We start from the raw sequence: 20,733 nt of genomic DNA, 5'->3' as shown, positions 1-20,733 counted from the left end.
GGGAGACCCACCTGACCAGCAGGCTGCTATCAGAGAGTCTGGGCTGCAGGTTGACGATAGTGTGCAGCAACTGCTGGGTCTGGTTCTGCAGTATCACCGTCTCTGCACTGCTGTCGATGCCAAACACCTCTGCCAGGTCTTTGTCGGGCATGTTCTCTATGTAGGCTCTACACTGGGGCCAGCTGGCGTCTTTAGGGAAGGGAGGGTAGCCCTGCCAAGAGAAATACAATATAATGCTCTCAATGAAGACAGAGAGAATAACAGAAACATACAATTTTGCTTTAGGGTTATATTTCATTACGTAATATACAGTGCCTTCAAAAAGTATTCATACCCCTTCACTTATTCCATTTTTTGTTGTGTTACAGCCTGAATTCAAAATGGATAAACTATGTTTTTACACACCCATCTACACAAAGTGTAATGACAAAGTGAAAACATGTTTTTAGAAATGTTTGCAAATGTATTGAAAATGAAAGCACCTTTGGCAGTGATTACAGCTGTGAGTCTTTAAGAACGTTCCACACCTGAATTGTACAATATTTGCCCATTATTCTTTTTTAAATTCTTCAAGCTCTGTCAAGTTGATTGTTGATCATTGCTAGACAGATATTTTCAAGTCTTGCCATAGATTTTCAATACGATTTAAGGAAAAACTGTAACTAGGCCACTCAGCAACATTCAATGTCGTCTTGGTAAGCAACCAGTGTAGATTTGGCCTTGTGTTTCAGGTTATTATCCTCCTGAAAGGTGAATTTGTCTCCCAGTGTCTGTTGGAAAGCCGAATGAACCAGGGTTTCCTTTAGGATTTTGCCTGTGCTTATAGCTGTATTCCTTTTATTTTTATCCTTAAAAAAAAAAAACTAGTCCTTGCCAATGACAAGCATACCCATAACGTGATGCAGCCACCACCGTGCTTGAGTGGTACTCAGTGATGTGTTGTGTTTGCCCCAAACATAACGCTTTGTATTCAGCACAAAAGTTCATTCTTTGCCACCTTTTTTGCAGTATTACATAAGTGTCTTGTTGCAAAAAGGATGCATGTTTTAGAATATTTTATTCTGTACAGGCTTCCTTCTTTTTACTGTTATTTAGGTTAGTATTGTAGAGTAACTACAATGTTCATCCATCCTCAGTCTTCTCATATCACAACCATTAAACTCTAACTGTTTTAAAACCACGTGTGGCCTCATGGTGAAATCCCTGAGCAGTTTCCTTCCTCTCCGTCAACTGAGTTACGAAGGACGCTTGTATCTTTGTAACGACTGGGTGTATTGATACACCGTCCAAAGCCTAATTAGTAACTTCACCATGCTCAAAGGGTTACTCAGTCTGCTTTTTATTTTATTTTACCCATCTGCCAATCGGTGCCCTTCTTTGCGAGGCATTGAAAAACTTCCCTGGTCTTTGTGGTTGAATCTGTGCATGAAATGTACTACTCGATTGAGGGATGTGTGAGGTACAGAGATGGGGTAGTTATTCAAAAATCATATTAACAACTATTATTGAACACGGAATGAGTTCATGCAACTTATTTAAAAGTACATTTTTACTCCTGAACTATTTTACGCTTTCCATTACAAAGGTGTTGAATACTTATTGACTAAAGACATTTCAGATGTAATTTTTTTTATTAATTTCTGAAATATTCTACAACAAAATTGTGTTTAAATCAGTGAATACTTTCGTTATGTAGCAGACGGATGTAAAGTAGGTAAACAACCATATGACATCACAATGACCTTATTCATTCCTTTATCAGTATGTTGACATGGATCCTGTGACTGTGATGCCAGTGTTAGGTGGAGGGGTGTGTCTGACTCCTACCTGAGCCTGACAGAAGCTGTGTCCGTCCTGCAGGACCGAGGGGGTATAGCAGCGGTGAAGAATGGTAAGCAGGCAGCGGCGGTCCCAGGGGTCGGTGACACGCCCTCCGTAGATCACCTCACCCGTCAGGTAGCGTAGGGCCGCCCATGGCAGCTCGGAACCTTCCGCAGCCCGCAGGAGACTCTCCTGGTTCAGCATGGACACCTAAGACACACAGACAGAGCCAAGACAAGAGACAATGACGATGCACTCTCTCAATCTAGATGGATCTGTGTCATTATCTTGTAAGCTGAGAAGCTCTGTTGAGTTGGAAACAGTATGTGTTGCATCATAATGTACCTCCAGGTCAGAAGATGTAAAGGTGTAGGGTATGTTCCACCCCAGAGGGCCGTACTTCTTTCTCTCCTGCACGATGGCGTTGAAGAAGCAGAGGCTGAAGAGCAAAGTCTTCCAGGCTGGGCTGCAGTCCATTTTACAGAAGCTCCTCTCGGTCACCTCTCCACTGGGACTGAAGGTGTGGAGGAGCTTCTCCTTCAGACCCCGAGGAGGCTCCACAGCTATCTACAGGACAGGATGTGGAATTACTGTATTAGTAACTGAGGCTCTACCACTATCTACAGGACAGGAAGTTGAATTACTGTATTAGTAACTGAGGCTTCACCACTATCTACAGGACAGGAAGTGGAATTACTGTATTAGTAACTGAGGCTCTACCGCTATCTACAAGACAGGAAGTAGAATTACTGTATTAGTAACTGAGGCTCTACCGCTATCTAAAGGAACAGAATCATTGGCAATGAATTTGTAACAACAACAGACATTGTTGTGTTCTGTGTATCTGAGGGGTGTGCAATAGAATGTCTAGAAAAGACAAAGCCCCTCAGACGATGGGCAGATTGACTGGTTCACTCATGGGTACACCATAGAAATAAACTCACTAATTATACTTCTATAGGTGTATGGCCCTCTAACGGGAAGCTGTGGTAATGAAGGCCTGGCTGACCTTAATGGCTCTCTGCAGGATGGAGGCAGGGAACACTGGGTCTGGTTTAGAGGACAGCCACAGACGGAAGTGAGGGTCCAGGTCTGAACCTTTCCACTTCAACCTGAGCAGAAGGGATGAAAAATACTCAGGTCTGTCTACAGCTGGGTCCTGTTGGGTAGAAGCACTTAACAGGACCACACCTAAGGGCATCTCACAGGACCCTCTGTGCTTCAACGTGGTTTCAAACCTACGTATACTACATCATATTGTCTCACATGACATTACCCATCAGGATAAAGACTATATTAAGACATAAAAACATGCAAAATAAAAGCTCAAAACAGGTGCTGTTGTACACTCACGAGTTGACGACAGTCTGCAGTCTGGGCATGAAGGAGGCGGCCAGGTGGCAGTTCTGCAGGAAGACCCAGCGGCCCTTGAGGACCTGGGCCTTGTAAATGAGCTCCTCTGCCCTGGGGCCCTGGCCCTGACCCAGAGACACCATGTCCAGGTGCAGGCTGCTACCCCTCAGCTCCTGGGCCAGACGCACCAGGAGGGAAGCTGGGTCCATGCCTGAACAGACAGGGGACGAATAAGGACATCAGACACGACCTAAAGCTGCTTGTACTACACCATATTGTCCAGGAATTTCAAAGGTGTAAAAGAAGCTTTGAGTGTCCCAGTGTCCGTCCCAAATCCTACTAGTGAGAAAGAGGGTGGAACGAGCAGCCTAACACCAAGGTTATTACACACCAGTTTAGGGAGGATGTCTAGTACACAAGAGTAGCAGTAGTCTTACCAGGGGAGAGGAGGAATACGATGGGCACATTGGCAGAGCAGCGCTCATACACCTCTCTCAGGGAGATCTTTCCAACCTCCAGGTACTTAGAACCCATCTTCTCTATGACAAAGGCTTTCACTGCCGTGTTCAGACACTCAGGCCTCAGGATCTTCACCTGGGAGATAAAGACAGCCTCAACAGAGTTCATCATATTTATCCAGGAGAATGTTTTGAGTTCTTACAAAGCTGTAACCCGCACGCACGCGCACGCACGCACGCAAACACACACACACACACACACACACACACACACACACCAAGATGATCTTCTGGAAGCCTGAGAGGCTCTCCCAGGGGAAGATGTGGACACACTTGGTGAGATGCCTGTCCTTCGAGGCTGCTGCTGACTGGGATGACTCTCCTGGACAGATAGACAGACAAACCACATCATGATGTCACACACACATTCATTCATGACACAGGAGGTGAGCTAGAATGAGATTCTATCGGTGAGGGGGAACGAGCTAGAATGAGATTCTATCGGTGAGGGGGAACGAGCTAGAATGAGATTCTATCGGTGAGGGGGAACGAGCTAGAACGAGATTCTATCGGTGAGGGGGAACGAGCTAGAACGAGATTCTATCGGTGAGGGGGAACGAGCTAGAACGAGATTCTATCGGTGAGGGGGAACGAGCTAGAATGAGATTCTATTGGTGAGGGGGAACGAGCTAGAACGAGATTCTATCGGTGAGGGGGAACGAGCTAGAACGAGATTCTATTGGTGAGGGGGAACGAGCTAGAACGAGATTCTATCGGTGAGGGGGAACGAGCTAGAACGAGATTCTATCGGTGAGGGGGAACGAGCTAGAACGAGATTCTATCGGTGAGGGGGAACGAGCTAGAATGAGATTCTATCGGTGAGGGGGAACGAGCTAGAACGAGATTCTATCGGTGAGGGGGAACGAGCTAGAACGAGATTCTATCGGTGAGGGGGAACGAGCTAGAACGAGATTCTATCGGTGAGGGGGAACGAGCTAGAATGAGATTCTATCGGTGAGGGGGAACGAGCTAGAACGAGATTCTATCGGTGAGGGGGAACGAGCTAGAACGAGATTCTATCGGTGAGGGGGAACGAGCTAGAATGAGATTCTATTGGTGAGGGGGAACGAGCTAGAACGAGATTCTATCGGTGAGGGGGAACGAGCTAGAACGAGATTCTATCGGTGAGGGGGAACGAGCTAGAACGAGATTCTATCGGTGAGGGGGAACGAGCTAGAACGAGATTCTATCGGTGAGGGGGAACGAGCTAGAACGAGATTCTATCGGTGAGGGGGAACGAGCTAGAACGAGATTCTATCGGTGAGGGGGAACGTGTATGGCTTGTCATTACCATGAAGAGGTTCTGTGAAATAAGTCAAGGAAATGATACTCTGTGGTGAATTCAAACACAACGTGCATCAGGGAACACAGGACAGAAAACTTCCCAGAGCAAGGTTCACTGGAGATGCCATAGTCGAGGCTCTTTTCTGCACAAGAGCTTCTAGGAATAAGTCAAGCAACCCAATGTTCACCAGGGAAGCTTCACGTTCCAGCGCAGCAACACCGACCTTCAGTACCAGAACCAGCGTGTCCAGTGTAGGGCTCACTGAGGAACTCATAGAGGTTCCTAGCCTGCTGGAACAGTTCCCACTGCAAACGGTTGGTCTGGATGGACTTGTAGAGGGTGGCGAAGCAGGGCAGGTGGGCACACAGGTACTGGCACTGTGCCCACATGCTGTCTGTCAGCCACGGGTGGTCCGGACGCTCGCCCAGGAGCTCCCCTAGTGAGACAATCACACACAGATGCACTCAGCAATTTTACTGTGGTCACCCCCCCCCTTAATTACGGCTCACTCATTCATGGTCTACTTATTTTCCAATTGAAAGACAGTTTGGAGCCTTTTAAAGACAAGCTCTGATTCAATATGCGGCCTCATATTACTGACAGATGCCTGACACAGCAGGTATTTTTTTTACCTTCCTCCTGTTCGGCTCTCTTTGAGTCCATCATGCTGGCCAGCACAGCAGAGTGTAGGAATATCTTCCACTCTTCAGCAGGCAGGAACTCAGTGCTGCCCACTATCATGTTGTGCTTGTTGGTCTTCATGATGTTACAACACATCAGGAAGGAGAAAACCACCTGGTCGTCCACAAACAGGGCCAGGGACACTTCCTGGAGGGGGAAGGGGGAGAGAGACAGTACAGAGGGGGAGAGAGAGATAGAGAGAGTAAGGAAGAGAGAGAGTAAGGAGGGAGAGAGAGAGATAGAGAGAGTGGGGGAAATAGAGAGTAATGAGGGGGAGAGACAGAGTACGGAGGGGGAAAAACTCAATCAAGCTCCACTTAAGATGCGTAAAACCCAAAAGAAAATAGCATGTTACCTGTCCATGATTGTTACTCTCATTACTGTTACCTTGTATATACTCTCAGTGATGGCGTTCATCATCAATACTGTTACCTTGTATATACTCTCAGTGATGGCGTTCATCATCATCAATACTGTTACCTTGTATATACTCTCAGTGATGGCGTTCATCATCTTGAGGAGACGAAGGTTAAAGTCCCCCATGCTGGGAGCACATGTTCCAGGCACCACCACAGCCCTCCTCAGGCTTTTAGCTCCAGCCGGGCACAGGGTGCCCGTCACAGGCATGGACACGTCCAGGGTGGGCCACTCCTGGCCTTCCGTAGCCACCTGCAAAGCTTTCACATACATGTCATTGAACCAGTCCAGGGAGAACTGGTACATGTAGTTGATCTGGGTGAGGTCGGCCAGGACAAAATACAGGTCTGCACCACGGTTAGCGATAGGGAGGTACTTCTTGCGGACCTCGTCGATCTCCTTCTCCTTGTCCTTAGCCGTCTCAACTCGCACGGAGATCTCATTGGAGGTGACCTTGGACTTTTTCAGGTTATCAACGAGGTCCTGGTCGTCCAATATGTGTCCTGAAGCAAGACAAAGTATTAGTGTTTTAATATGTCACATTTTAGGTGAAGGGAGACAATGTGCTCATCTCTATCTTTTCTCTATCCTCTTAGTAAAAACAATAGTTAAAGAGTGCTAGAAGCAAAGCCAACAGTCGATCTTGATCAAGATTTTTACGTTACATTTAGGGACAGGTGGAACGGCACAAAATCCATCCACCCGTCCACCTCCCTCCCTCCCTCCCTCCCTCCCTCCCTCCCTCCCTCCCTCCCTCCCTCCCTCACCCTGGGTGTCCTGCAGCAGCAGCAGGGACCTGTTCTCCAGCTCGTGAAGGCTGAACAGGTCAGCAGTAATAGTGTGGAGGAGCTGGTTGTGGTGCAGCTCTAGCTCTGGCTGATACAGAGACACCGCGCTGGACAGCAGCTGCTCCTGCAGACACTCGTACTCTACTGAGAAGTTGATCAGCTTCACCAGGACACACACTGCCGGGAGGAAGTGGGGGTTGGGCAGACAGGTGGCCAGGTAGAGCCTTCGGTGAGAAAGAGAGGAGAGGGGAGAGGAGAAGGAAAAGCAAGGAGATGAGGAGGAGAGGAGTTGTGACAATTTATAAGACCTATTCCTACTGCTACAAATATGAACATTTATATTTTTAATGAAGGGTAATTTGATGAAAATAAGGGCTCAATTGAATGAGTAAATGTACCTAAAGTTGGGATTGTACTCAATTTCAGTGTCTCCAATTTTGATGAATGATTGACCGTCACGTATTGTAAGGTTCTTGATCAGGATTGGCTGAAGACAGGGATCTATGTTCTCAAGAACATCCTGAAAACAGAAGAATGGTCAAAGGGAAGGATCGATAAGGACTAATAATCTTGATCTCATTTAGTACATCAGTTTCATTTAAGAAAACCACTAAGCTAAGTTTCCATTCAATTGGCAACAGATTTTTAGGTGAACATGCACAAATCTGCATAAAAACAATCCACATTTCCCATCAGAGATGTTTCCATCAAATTGACCTCTTGTGGATAAAAGGCTGTGCGTGATGACGTAGAGTACATAAAAATACCTTTTGTTATTAAATACCATCGCATTGTCATCATCCATCGCATTGTCATCATCCATCGCATTGTCATCATCCATCACATTGTCATCATCCATCGCATTGTCATCATCCATCGCATTGTCATCATCCATCACATTGTCATCATCCATCGCATTTTCATCATCCATCGCATTTTCATCATCCATCGCATTTTCATCATCCCATCGCATTGTCATCATCCATCGCATTGTCATCATCCATCGCATTTTCAACTCTACTGATGGTTTTGTCACTAAAACTGTTGCGTTATATAACGAATGTGCCCACTCCAGTGTTGGCAAGCGGCCTCTAGCCAACAGTTCGCAGATACAGTGTGGGTATAGCCTACATCAGGGGTATTCAACTCTTACCTTACGAAGTCCGGAGCCTGCTGGTTTTCTGTTCTACCTGATAATTAATTGCACACACCTGGTGTCCTAGTTCTAAATCAGTCCCTTGATGGGCCTACTTGATGAGGTTATTATGGACAAAAGAGCGCAATAATTTTTATTTGTCAAACGGCAGCCAAACTTCAATCAGAATAAGACCCTTTATATTTATTGGAAAGCAGCATTAAACTCATTGTGAACTTTCACCCCCCTGTGAAGTTCATCATAACTGATTTCATCATTCATTAGCCTAATAAATTGCATGTTTTCCCCGAGTCGTATGGGAGGACCACAACATCGTATGACTCCACATTTACTTCGATATGATGGTTATTAGATCAATAGTTTCCACTGCTATTTCTCGCATACTTATTTTTACAGACACAAAAAGATCCCACCTTGTCTAGCGTATTTTGTTTTTGTCGACATTTGGAATGTTTACAGACAAATTAGCTGTTTCCATTCACATGTACTTTACTCTGATAAAAAGGTTGAATGGAAACCTGGTTACTGTTGGGAATCACAATCTTTGATTCTATATTGTAGAATTAAAATCAATCAAATGTGTATATTCTATATGGCAATACCTGAATAAGGGATCAACACAGAAGGCGCTGGAGGAAATTTGTCAAATAATCTATGCTCCCCAAAGAACTAAAAGGTTTAAGTAGCCTAAGCAAGTACCTGAATAAGGACAGTGTCCCCCATGCGAATGGCCCTCTCCACTGTCTTCATATAGTTGGGGTCTGAGGCCAGCATCTTCCTGAGCCTGACCCCCTCCATAGAGCTTATCCACCTGGTGGCCTGGCCCTGGGGGTCGATCAGCAGGGGCCAGTGGGGACCGTTCTTCACGATCAAAGCATTCTCTGTGGAGTTCTGATCTGGTGGCAGGCCTGTGTTCTGCCAGTGTCTCACCTGAGGGAGATAAGATTTTCCGATATCATTAAAATGTTGAGAAAATAGCTAAATCTGGTGCATTATGGCAATACATGCCAAAACAAAATGCATGTGTTGTTGTTTCTAATTTCTTAAAAATATTCTGTGAACATTCACATGAGATTGACCTTTATGATCCTTTGAGATGGATATCACCCCAAAATGCTTTGAATCCACTATCGTGTGGAGCTATAGCTCTGAATTAAATGAGACTAATGTTAAGAGATTACTTGCACCACTGAATGTCGATCAGTGCATTTATGTGTCTGTCAATGCTGACAATTTTATAAGTTGCTTAGGATAAAAACCCCTGCTACATGACCACATCACCTGGTTCTTCTCGGTCATGGCTGAGGTGAAGGTGTACTGAGGAGAGACAGGGATCTCCATGTTGTGGCAGAAGTCCAGCCACTTCTTCACCATGGCTTTACGGTAGTCGGCCGTCAGAGGTCCACAGTACGTGATGAACGCTGAGGAAACCATGACGTCACCCACTATGTGCTGCAGCTTGTTGTCCAGGTCACACACTGCCTTCTCCCAGCGATCCTGATACACAGAGGCCGACACAGACACGCACAGGGCAACAGGCAGGTCAAATCAACAGAAAGCACGCATGGATGAAATCAGCATTCAAAGTGTCATTGTAGTTATGCATCTCTTTTGGAGTTAAATTTTCATCTAAAAAACATGTATCGGCAGAAATATCGGAATCGGTGTATTCTGACTCCCAAAGACTGGTATCGAATCAGATCCATAAGTGCCATATTGGTCTGGCTTTATGAAATTCAACAATATTTACTATTGTACAGGAACTGTTTGGTCGGACCTTTTCATTAGACAGGGCTGATATGAGTGAAGCAGCTCTCTGCACTCTGTTCGTGGTCCTCTCTTTACGTCTCCCCAGCTCCTGTCTCTCAGACACACTGGCATCGTAGCGGTCCTCCAAAGCTTTCTGATGCTCCTCGATCTAAACAGACAGCACAGAACAATCAATCATCAACCAATTAATCAATTCATTGATAAAGCATACACTGAACGGAGAAACGAGCCCTTGTCATTTGTGTGAATGAATTATCAAACACGTTGCCAAACAGTAAATATCTTACCTTCGATAGTCTTTTCTGTTTTTTCATCAGATTAGATTCTGATTTCACCAATGCTGCTTGGGCCACGTTGACTTTGTTCCGTTTGGGCTCAATTATCTGGGGAAGATAGGACATCAATATAACACTGTTGCATTCATGATTAACAATAAGGTAATATTTCCTTCTGGAGAACTAAAGGCACACAACAGTCAAACTGTACCTTGTAGACTTCATGGTAGTGCTCCAAAGCCAGCACCCAGAGGCACATAGAACGACAGGCTATAGACACCATGCCCACCTTGGCAGGGTTAAAGTCAGGACACTTAGAATACCTCCTCAACTTCAGAAACACCTACAGCAATTCAAACATAGTATCATGCACTATTATAATATAATATATGCCATTTAGCAGACACTTTTATCCAAAGCGTGCATTTTCCCTAGCGGGAATCAAAACCACAACCCTTGGCGCTGCAAGCGCCATGCTCTACCGACTGAGCCACACAGGACCACAAGACACTTATAAACAAGTATAATAAACAAGAGAATCTAAAGCTAGAAGATAAGCACATCTCAAGGTATGATTGGGGCCTAAATACTGTACCTTCTCTGGCAGGCTGTCTTTGTCCAGGGTGACCAGTCTCTTGAGGAAGCCAGGGTCTCCTAGCAGCTGTTTAGCTGTAGTCCAGTCAGGCCTCTGCTGTAGCAGGATGCAGACTGCATGCATCACTGTCAGGACCAGTTCTGGAGGCTTGGTGTATACTCTGGAGCCAAATAATGAACAGGAGATCAATACATTCAATTCAGAATGAATTCACTATTACATATCGACAGTGTGTCATATTGATTCGTTGCCTCAAAACATTAGTTCTACTTGGAATTTTTTTTCGATCAGGTAAATTTGACAACAATATTGTAACCCCCCCAAGTGTTTATGAAAGGAAAAGGCATGCTTAGGTGAATAATTAAGCATGATTTTATTCACTTGCCTTATCTCTGAAATGTCGCTCTTTTGCAGAGCATCTAAAGCTGAAACTGCTTTCTCCAGCAGTGGCAAAACTTTATTCAAATCTGCCGTGGCATCCTACAGTTTTACAACACACAATGGGAACAAATGATTTACATAAACAAAATGTTACTCACAGTCAACAGAGAACACATTTATCAAAGGGTGAGTGTGGGTGTATGTAGCACTCTCATGAAAACATATTGATGTTCTCCTCGCCTCTGCATATTTAAATTCACCTCTGCATATTCATATTGATGGTCTCCGCACCTCTGCATATTTAAATTAATCTCACCATATTCATATTGATGTTCATCTCACCATATTCATATTGATGGTCTCCGCACCTCTGCATATTTAAATTCACCTCACCATATTCATATTGATGTTCATCTCACCATATTCATATTGATGGTCTCCGCACCTCTGCATATTTAAATTCACCTCACCATATTCATATTGATGTTCATCTCACCATATTCATATTGATGTTCACCTCACCATATTCATATTGATGTTCATCTCACCATATTCATATTGATGTTCACCTCACCATATTCATATTGATGTTCATCTCACCATATTCATATTGATGTTCACATTGATGTTCACCTCACCTCTGCATATTCATATTGATGTTCACCTCACCATATTCATATTGATGTTCATCTCACCATATTCATATTGATGTTCATCTCACCATATTCATATTGATGTTCACCTCACCATATTCATATTGATGTTCACCTCACCTCTGCATATTCATATTGATGTTCACCTCACCATATTCATATTGATGTTCATCTCACCATATTCATATTGATGTTCACATTGATGTTCACCTCACCTCTGCATATTCATGAACGATCCGTGTTTCTTGCACCATCATGTCTTCTTCGATTTTGACGATGGCTCGGACTTGTTCCACAGCTTGAGAATCCTCTTTCAGTTTACCCATCAATATCTCTATTTCCTGTCCAAAACACAGTCAGTCACACACAGTCAGTCACACACACACACACACACACACACACACACACACACACACACACACACACACACACACACACACACACACACACACACACACACACACACACACAATCAGTCAGTCAGTCAGTCACACACACACAATCAGTCAATCACACACACACACACACAATCAGTCAGTCAGTCAGTCAGTCAGTCACACACACACACACACACACAATCAGTCAGTCAGTCAAACACAAACACAGTCAGTCAGTCAGTCACACACACACAATCAGTCAGTCAGTCAGTCAGTCACACACACACACACAATCAGTCAGTCAGTCAGTCACACACACAATCAGTCAGTCACACACAATCAGTCAGTCAGTCACACACACAATAAGTCAGTCACACACACACAATCAGTCAGTCAGACACACACACACACACACACACACACACACAGTCAGTCAGTCACACAAAATCAGTCAGTCAGTCAGTCACACACACACAATCAGTCAGGCAGTCAGTCAGTCACACACACACAGTCAGTCAGTCACACAAACACAATCAGTCAGTCACACACACACAATCAGTCAGTCAGTCAGTCCCACACACACAATTAGTCAGTCAGTCACACAATCAGTCAGTCACACACACACAATCAGTCAGTCAATCACACACACAATCAGGCAGTCAGTCACACACACACAATCAGTCAGTCACACACACAATCAGTCAGTCAGTCACACACACAATCAGTCAGTCACACACACAATCAGTCAGTCAGTCACACACACAATCAGTCAGTCACACACACACACAATCAGTCAGTCACACACACACACACACACACACACACACACAATCAGTCAGTCAGTCACACACACAATAAGTCAGTCAGTCACACATACAATCAGTCAGTCAGTCACACACAAACACAATCAGTCAGTCAGTCAGTCACACACACAATCAGTCAGTCACACACACACACAATCAGTCAGTCACACACACACACACACACACAATCAGTCAGTCACACATACAATCAGTCAGTCAGTCACACACACACAATCAGTCAGTCACACACACAATCAGTCAGTCAGTCAGTCACACACACAATCAGTCAGTCACACACACACACACACAATCAGTCAGTCAGTCACACACACACAATCAGTCAGTCACACACACAATAAGTCAGTCAGTCACACATACAATCAGTCAGTCAGTCACCCACACACACACAATCAGTCAGTCACACACAATCAGTCAGTCACACACACAATAAGTCAGTCAGTCACACACATACAATCAGTCAGTCACACACAATCAGTCAGTCAGTCAGTCACACATACAATCAGTCAGTCAGTCAGTCACACACACAATCAGTCAGTCACACACACACACAATCAGTCAGTCACACACACACACATACAATCAGTCAGTCAGTCAGTCAGTCAGTCAGTCACACACACACACACACACACACACACACAATCAGTCAGTCAGTCAAACACAAACACAGTCAGTCAGTCAGTCACACACACACAATCAGTCAGTCAGTCAGTCAGTCACACACACACACACAATCAGTCAGTCAGTCAGTCACACACACAATCAGTCAGTCACACACAATCAGTCAGTCAGTCACACACACAATAAGTCAGTCACACACACACAATCAGTCAGTCAGACACACACACACACACACACACACACACACACACACAGTCAGTCAGTCAGTCAGTCACACACACACACAGTCAGTCAGTCACACAAACACAATCAGTCAGTCACACACACACAATCAGTCAGTCAGTCAGTCCCACACACACAATTAGTCAGTCAGTCACACAATCAGTCAGTCACACACACACAATCAGTCAGTCAATCACACACACAATCAGGCAGTCAGTCACACACACACAATCAGTCAGTCACACACACAATCAGTCAGTCAGTCACACACACAATCAGTCAGTCACACACACAATCAGTCAGTCAGTCACACACACAATCAGTCAGTCACACACACACACAATCAGTCAGTCACACACACACACACACACACACACACACACACAATCAGTCAGTCAGTCACACACACAATAAGTCAGTCAGTCACACATACAATCAGTCAGTCAGTCACACACACACACAATCAGTCAGTCAGTCAGTCACACACACAATCAGTCAGTCACACACACACACAATCAGTCAGTCACACACACACACACAATCAGTCAGTCACACACACAATCAGTCAGTCAGTCAGTCACACACACAATCAGTCAGTCACACACACACACACACAATCAGTCAGTCAGTCACACACACACAATCAGTCAGTCACACACACAATAAGTCAGTCACACACATACAATCAGTCAGTCACACACAATCAGTCAGTCAGTCAGTCACACATACAATCAGTCAGTCAGTCAGTCACACACACAATCAGTCAGTCACACACACACACAATCAGTCAGTCACACACACACATACAATCAGTCAGTCACATACACAATAAATCAGTCAGTCACACACAATCAGTCAGTCACACACACAATAAGTCAGTCAGTCACACACATACAATCAGTCAGTCACACACATACAATCAGTCAGTCAGTCAGTCACACACACAATCAGTCAGTCAGTCACACACACATACAATCAGTCAGTCACACACACACAATAGGTCAGTCAGTCACACACACAAACACAGTCAGTCAGTCACACAAACACAGTCAGTCACACACACACAATCAGTCAGTCACACACACAATCAGTCAGTCACACACACACACAATAAGTCAGTCACACACACACAATCAGTCAGTCACACACACAATCAGTCAGTCACACACACACACAATCAGTCAGTCTCACACACACACACACAATCAGTCAGTCACACACACACAATCAGTCAGTCACACACACAATTAGCCAGTCAGTCACACACACACAGTCAGTCACACACACAATCAGTCAGTCAGTCACACACACAATCAGTCAGTCACACACACACACACACAATCAGTCAGTCACACACACACAATCAATTAGTCACACTCTCTCTTTCTCTCAAAATCTGAACACCCTATCTTGATATTGAATCCTCTTATTTACCTTTGACTTCTCCTCTATCTGTGGGCCTAGAGCTAGAAGTTCATCTTGCATGACAGTGACTAGAGATGTTGCTTCAGATAATATAGAGAGTCCGTTACTAAAACGATCTCTGTGGGAAAAAACAGACAATATACAGTCCTTTTAATATTACTCTCCACTCAGCAAACATCATTTCCAAGAAAATAATAGTCACAACCAACAACTCAGTCAATCAATAGATCAACCTCCAGCCTTAACCTGACATTATGGAGCTTAGACCCCTCTGAACGACACATCTTGGTGAAGGTGTCTATGTACTCGATGAAAGTGCTGGGGACTATGTAGTAGGGCCTTCTCATCTCCTGCAGATACTGAGCAGCCATCTGGGTTGAGCTCTGGTGGATATCCACACACACTCTGGCTACCTTGTTCTGCAGGACCTGAAAGGTAAACAACTGGGGTTCCAGATTCTGGACATAATCCTCATTCAATATGTACAATTAACCTTATTTTGTTTTTGGTTTATTTCATGTACACATTTGCAGAAAGAAGTTGAATTGTAGTGCACATACAAATAGCGCTTGTCATTATCTGGTGAATGGGGAACTACTGTACCTGTCCGAGCCAGTCAAAGTGGTCAGAGTTGATGTAGGTGCTGTTGGCTACCTGCAGCAGAGCATCTTTAGACCACTCACTGTACCAGTCTATGTTACAACAGGAGAGCAGGGCCGGGTGGGCCCAACAGTACTGTCTCAGACGCATCCCAGCAGGGCTCAGGGCCAGGACGATGTGTAGTCTCTGATGAACTTGCTAAAGAAGAAGAAGAAGTTCAATGCTTCTTCTCAAACCATGGCATAAATCAACAAATCTAGAGTGAATATTATACCGTACTGTACCTCTATGAAATAAGAGTACATCTCCTCTCTATTTTCACCAATAGAGCTCTCCATGGTTGACTTGAGATCCACAGTGATTGAATCAATCTCATCGTTGTCAAACAGGCCAGGGACATCACCATATTTCAGAATGCAGTTCAGATCCTCAAGGACTGACTCCTTTGAACAAAACACAGAGAAGATGTCACAGGTGATCAATAGAATGGACTACTTTTACTAACGATACCGATCTAGGGACCAGGCTAGCTAACGATAGTACGTAACATCTGAACCAGGCTAGCTAATGATAGTACGTAACATCTGAACCAGGCTAGCTAACGATAGTACGTAACATCTGAACCAGGCTAGCTAACGATAGTACGTAACATCTGAACCAGGCTAGCTAACGATAGTAGGTAACATCTGAACCAGGCTAGCTAATGATAGTACGTAACATCTGAACCAGGCTAGCTAATGATAGTACGTAACATCTGAACCAGGCTAGCTAACGATAGTACGTAACATCTGAACCAGGCTAGCTAATGATAGTACGTAACATCTGAACCAGGCTAGCTAACGATAGTACGTAACATCTGAACCAGGCTACCTAATAATAGTACGTAACATCTGAACCAGGCTAGCTAACGATAGTACGTAACATCTGAACCAGGCTAGCTAACGATAGTACGTAACATCTGAACCAGGCTAGCTAATGATAGTACGTAACATCTGAACCAGGCTAGCTAACGATAGTACGTAACATCTGAACCAGGCTAGCTAACGATAGTACGTAACATCTGAACCAGGCTAGCTAACGATAGTACGTAACATCTGAACCAGGCTACCTAATGATAGTACGTAACATTTGAACCAGGCTAGCTAACGATAGTACGTAACATCTGAACCAGGCTAGCTAACGATAGTACGTAACATCTGAACCAGGCTAGCTAACGATAGTACGTAACATCTGAACCAGGCTAGCTAACGATAGTACGTAACATCTGAACCAGGCTACCTAATGATAGTACGTAACATCTGAACCAGGCTAGATAATGATAGTACGTAACATCTGAACCAGGCTAGCTAATGATAGTACGTAACATCTGAACCAGGCTAGCTAATGATAGTACGTAACATCTGAACCAGGCTAGCTAACAACAGTACGTAACAGATATGAACCAGGCTAGATAACGACAGTACGTAACATCTGAACCAGGCTAGATAACGACAGTACGTAACAGATATGGACCAGGCTACCTAATGATAGTACGTAACATCTGAACCAGGCTAGCTAATGATAGTACGTAACATCTGAACCAGGCTAGCAAATGATAGTACGTAACATCTGAACCAGGCTAGCTAACGATAGTACGTAACATCTGAACCAGGCTACCTAATGACAGTACGTAACATCAGAACCAGGCTAGCTAACGATAGTAGGTAACATCTGAACCAGGCTAGCTAATGATAGTACGTAACATCTGAACCAGGCTAGCTAATGATAGTAGGTAACATCTGAACCAGGCTACCTAATGATAGTACGTAACATCTGAACCAGGCTAACTAATGATAGTACGTAACATCTGAACCAGGCTAGCTAATAATAGTACGTAACATCTGAACCAGGCTAGCTAACGATAGTGCGTAACATCTGAACCAGGCTAGCTAACGATAGTACGTAACATCTGAACCAGGCTAGCTAATGATAGTACGTAACATTTGAACCAGGCTAGCTAACGATAGTACGTAACATCTGAACCAGGCTAGCTAACGATAGTACGTAACATCTGAACCAGGCTAGCTAATGATAGTACGTAACATTTGAACCAGGCTAGCTAACGATAGTACGTAACATCTGAACCAGGCTAGCTAACGATAGTACGTAACATCTGAACCAGGCTAGCTAACGATAGTACGTAACATCTGAACCAGGCTACCTAATGATAGTACGTAACATCTGGACCAGGCTAGATAACGATAGTACGTAACATCTGAACCAGGCTAGCTAATGATAGTACGTAACATCTGAACCAGGCTAGCTAACAACAGTACGTAACAGATATGAACCAGGCTAGATAACGACAGTACGTAACATCTGAACCAGGCTAGATAACGACAGTATGTAACAGATATGGACCAGGCTAGATAACGACAGTACGTAACAGATATGGACCAGGCTAGATAACGACAGTACGTAACAGATATGGACCAGGCTAGATAACGACAGTACGTAACAGATATGAACCAGGCTAGATAACGACAGTACGTAACAGATATGGACCAGGCTAGATAACGACAGTACGTAACAGATATGGACCAGGCTAGATAACGACAGTACGTAACAGATATGGACCAGGCTAGATAACGACAGTACGTAACAGATATGGACCAGGCTAGATAACGACAGTACGTAACAGATATGGACCAGGCTAGATAACGACAGTACGTAACAGATATGGACCAGGCTAGATAACGACAGTACGTAACAGATATGGACCAGGCTAGATAACGACAGTACGTAACAGATATGGACCAGGCTAGATAACGACAGTACGTAACAGATATGGACCAGGCTAGATAACGACAGTACGTAACAGATATGGACCAGGCTAGATAACGACAGTACGTAACAGATATGGACCAGGCTAGATAACGACAGTACGTAACAGATATGGACCAGGCTAGATAACGACAGTACGTAACAGATATGGACCAGGCTAGATAACGACAGTACGTAACAGATATGGACCAGGCTAGATAACGACAGTACGTAACAGATATGGACCAGGCTAGATAACGACAGTACGTAACAGATATGGACCAGGCTAGATAACGACAGTACGTAACAGATATGGACCAGGCTAGATAACGACAGTACGTAACAGATATGGACCAGGCTAGATAACGACAGTACGTAACAGATATGGACCAACTAATCTTCTCTAACTAATCTTCCTACTGTCTTTCACACTTTAAACGGACCTTGACAATGTCTGAGTCAGTAATGAGCAGCACAGTGTTTTTACGTTGGATCCCGGCCTGTCTGAACACCCTCTTGAGGTCATCTCTGAAGTCTGAGTAGCTGCAGTTCCGGCAGACAGACAGCCTGTAGAGATGGCTTCCAGACACATGACAGGCCAGAGTCACACACTCCTCCTTCCCTGTGCCATCCAGTCCAATCTACACAGAGGGAATAAAGTGGTCAGTCATTATCAGTAATCAATCAATTGATCAATCATTCAATCAATGAATCAATCAATCAAATAGCAGGAAGGAGCCATGAAAGTGTAATAGTGATGCAATAGCCATTGGGAACCTGAACAACATATTATTGAGCGAACACACCTGAAGCGGCGAATGGTCTGTGTTGTTACTATGACAATGAACACACCCTGAATCCCCGAATGGTCTGTGTTGTCACTATGACAACGAATACACGTTATTACTAGGCCTACAGCTGCCACAGGATGTCTTGATCAGTTGACTGACAGGTGTACTGCAGAATGATAAACGGTCCGTTTACAGTTATTTCTGATTGACCGTTACAGTTACCGCCCACACTCTAAAAGAGAGCATACAGGGAAAGTGTCTCAGTGACATCAGAGATCTAAAAGGTGTGTCCAGGACAGGTACCAGCATCATGTGTGCTCCCTTCAATCTGAAAACCCGGGCGGCTCTAGTGATGTGTTCCACTGCCTCCCTGAAAAACACCATGGGGAACTACACACACACACACACACACACACACACACACACACACACACACACACACACACACACACACACACACACACACACACACACACACACACACTAGATTTACAAAATAAATGTGTTATTATAATGCAGATATTAATCTTATCAAGATTGCACATTGGTAGCTTACTGTACTGTAAAGAAATAGTCAAATCAAATCAAATTATATTGGTAACATACACGTGTTTAGCAGATGCTATTGTGGGTGAGTCAGTGTGGCTAAAGTGAACTGTACCTGAGAGGCTTTCCTTCCATGACTAGCGTGACACTCCTCCAGTACAGCCTGGATCTTCTTCAACTCTGGCAGGTGCTTATAGATCCTAGAAGCAGTTGGGATGCTCACATCCAGGAAGTCTCCGAATGCTATGGGTTCTCTCATCAGCTCCTCTGGTGGCCAGGACACCTTAACAGTCATGCACGAACAAGAAAAAGTAACTGGAAAGTCATTTTACACTGTGTCCAGTGGCCAGTTTATTAGGTACACTACCCTGTTCATGGTTCGCTCCTACAGACAGTGAGTCACGTGACTGTGGCTTGCTATATAAAGCAGGCAGACAGGCATAGTTACAGTCTTGTCCCATCGCTGCAACTCCCCTACGGACTTGGGAAAGGCAAAGGTCGAGAGCCATGTGTCCTCCGAAACACAACCCTGCCAAGCCACACTGCTTCTTGACACACTGCTCGCTTAACCCAGAAGCCAGCCGCACCGTATGTGTCGGAGGGAACACGGTACAACTGGTGACCAAAGTCAACGTGCATGCGCCCGGCCGTGCCACAAGGAGTCGCTAGAGCACAATGGGACAAGAACATCCCAGCCGGCCAAACCCTCCCCTAACCCGGACGAGGCTGTGCCAATTGTGCGCTGCATCATGGGTCTCCCAGTCGCAACCGGCTGCTACATAGCCTGTGATCGAACCCGGGTCTGTAGTGACGCCTCAAGCACTGCGATGCAGTG

The 20,733-nt window shown here is 44.7% G+C and overlaps 1 protein-coding gene across 1 annotated transcript in view; it reads right to left on the bottom strand.

Moving 5' to 3' along the window:
* The window catches only part of LOC110504241 (dynein heavy chain 6, axonemal), a 61,010-nt gene that overhangs the window by 4,010 nt on the left and 36,267 nt on the right, over window positions 1–20,733 (bottom strand). The window contains exons 43-69 of the mRNA XM_036962733.1: window positions 20,014–20,181; window positions 19,656–19,742; window positions 19,005–19,202; window positions 16,044–16,202; window positions 15,763–15,957; window positions 15,406–15,587; window positions 15,169–15,277; window positions 11,909–12,034; window positions 11,045–11,139; window positions 10,660–10,819; window positions 10,276–10,407; window positions 10,077–10,172; window positions 9,797–9,937; window positions 9,301–9,516; window positions 8,719–8,949; window positions 7,262–7,383; window positions 6,843–7,087; window positions 6,139–6,578; window positions 5,610–5,805; window positions 5,201–5,413; window positions 3,911–4,014; window positions 3,612–3,768; window positions 3,175–3,385; window positions 2,831–2,933; window positions 2,167–2,388; window positions 1,828–2,031; window positions 12–211 (exon numbers count right to left, since the gene is read on the bottom strand). Coding sequence (XP_036818628.1) covers window positions 12–211; window positions 1,828–2,031; window positions 2,167–2,388; window positions 2,831–2,933; window positions 3,175–3,385; window positions 3,612–3,768; window positions 3,911–4,014; window positions 5,201–5,413; window positions 5,610–5,805; window positions 6,139–6,578; window positions 6,843–7,087; window positions 7,262–7,383; window positions 8,719–8,949; window positions 9,301–9,516; window positions 9,797–9,937; window positions 10,077–10,172; window positions 10,276–10,407; window positions 10,660–10,819; window positions 11,045–11,139; window positions 11,909–12,034; window positions 15,169–15,277; window positions 15,406–15,587; window positions 15,763–15,957; window positions 16,044–16,202; window positions 19,005–19,202; window positions 19,656–19,742; window positions 20,014–20,181 — 4,712 coding nt within the window. The remainder of the gene's footprint in view (window positions 1–11; window positions 212–1,827; window positions 2,032–2,166; window positions 2,389–2,830; window positions 2,934–3,174; window positions 3,386–3,611; window positions 3,769–3,910; window positions 4,015–5,200; window positions 5,414–5,609; window positions 5,806–6,138; window positions 6,579–6,842; window positions 7,088–7,261; window positions 7,384–8,718; window positions 8,950–9,300; window positions 9,517–9,796; window positions 9,938–10,076; window positions 10,173–10,275; window positions 10,408–10,659; window positions 10,820–11,044; window positions 11,140–11,908; window positions 12,035–15,168; window positions 15,278–15,405; window positions 15,588–15,762; window positions 15,958–16,043; window positions 16,203–19,004; window positions 19,203–19,655; window positions 19,743–20,013; window positions 20,182–20,733) is intronic.

This window comes from Oncorhynchus mykiss, chromosome 25, assembly GCF_013265735.2.
Source record: "Oncorhynchus mykiss isolate Arlee chromosome 25, USDA_OmykA_1.1, whole genome shotgun sequence".
Classification (NCBI taxonomy): domain Eukaryota; kingdom Metazoa; phylum Chordata; class Actinopteri; order Salmoniformes; family Salmonidae; genus Oncorhynchus; species Oncorhynchus mykiss.
The sequence above is the reverse complement of the archived record's forward strand: the minus strand, read 5'-3'. Positions and strand labels throughout refer to the sequence as shown.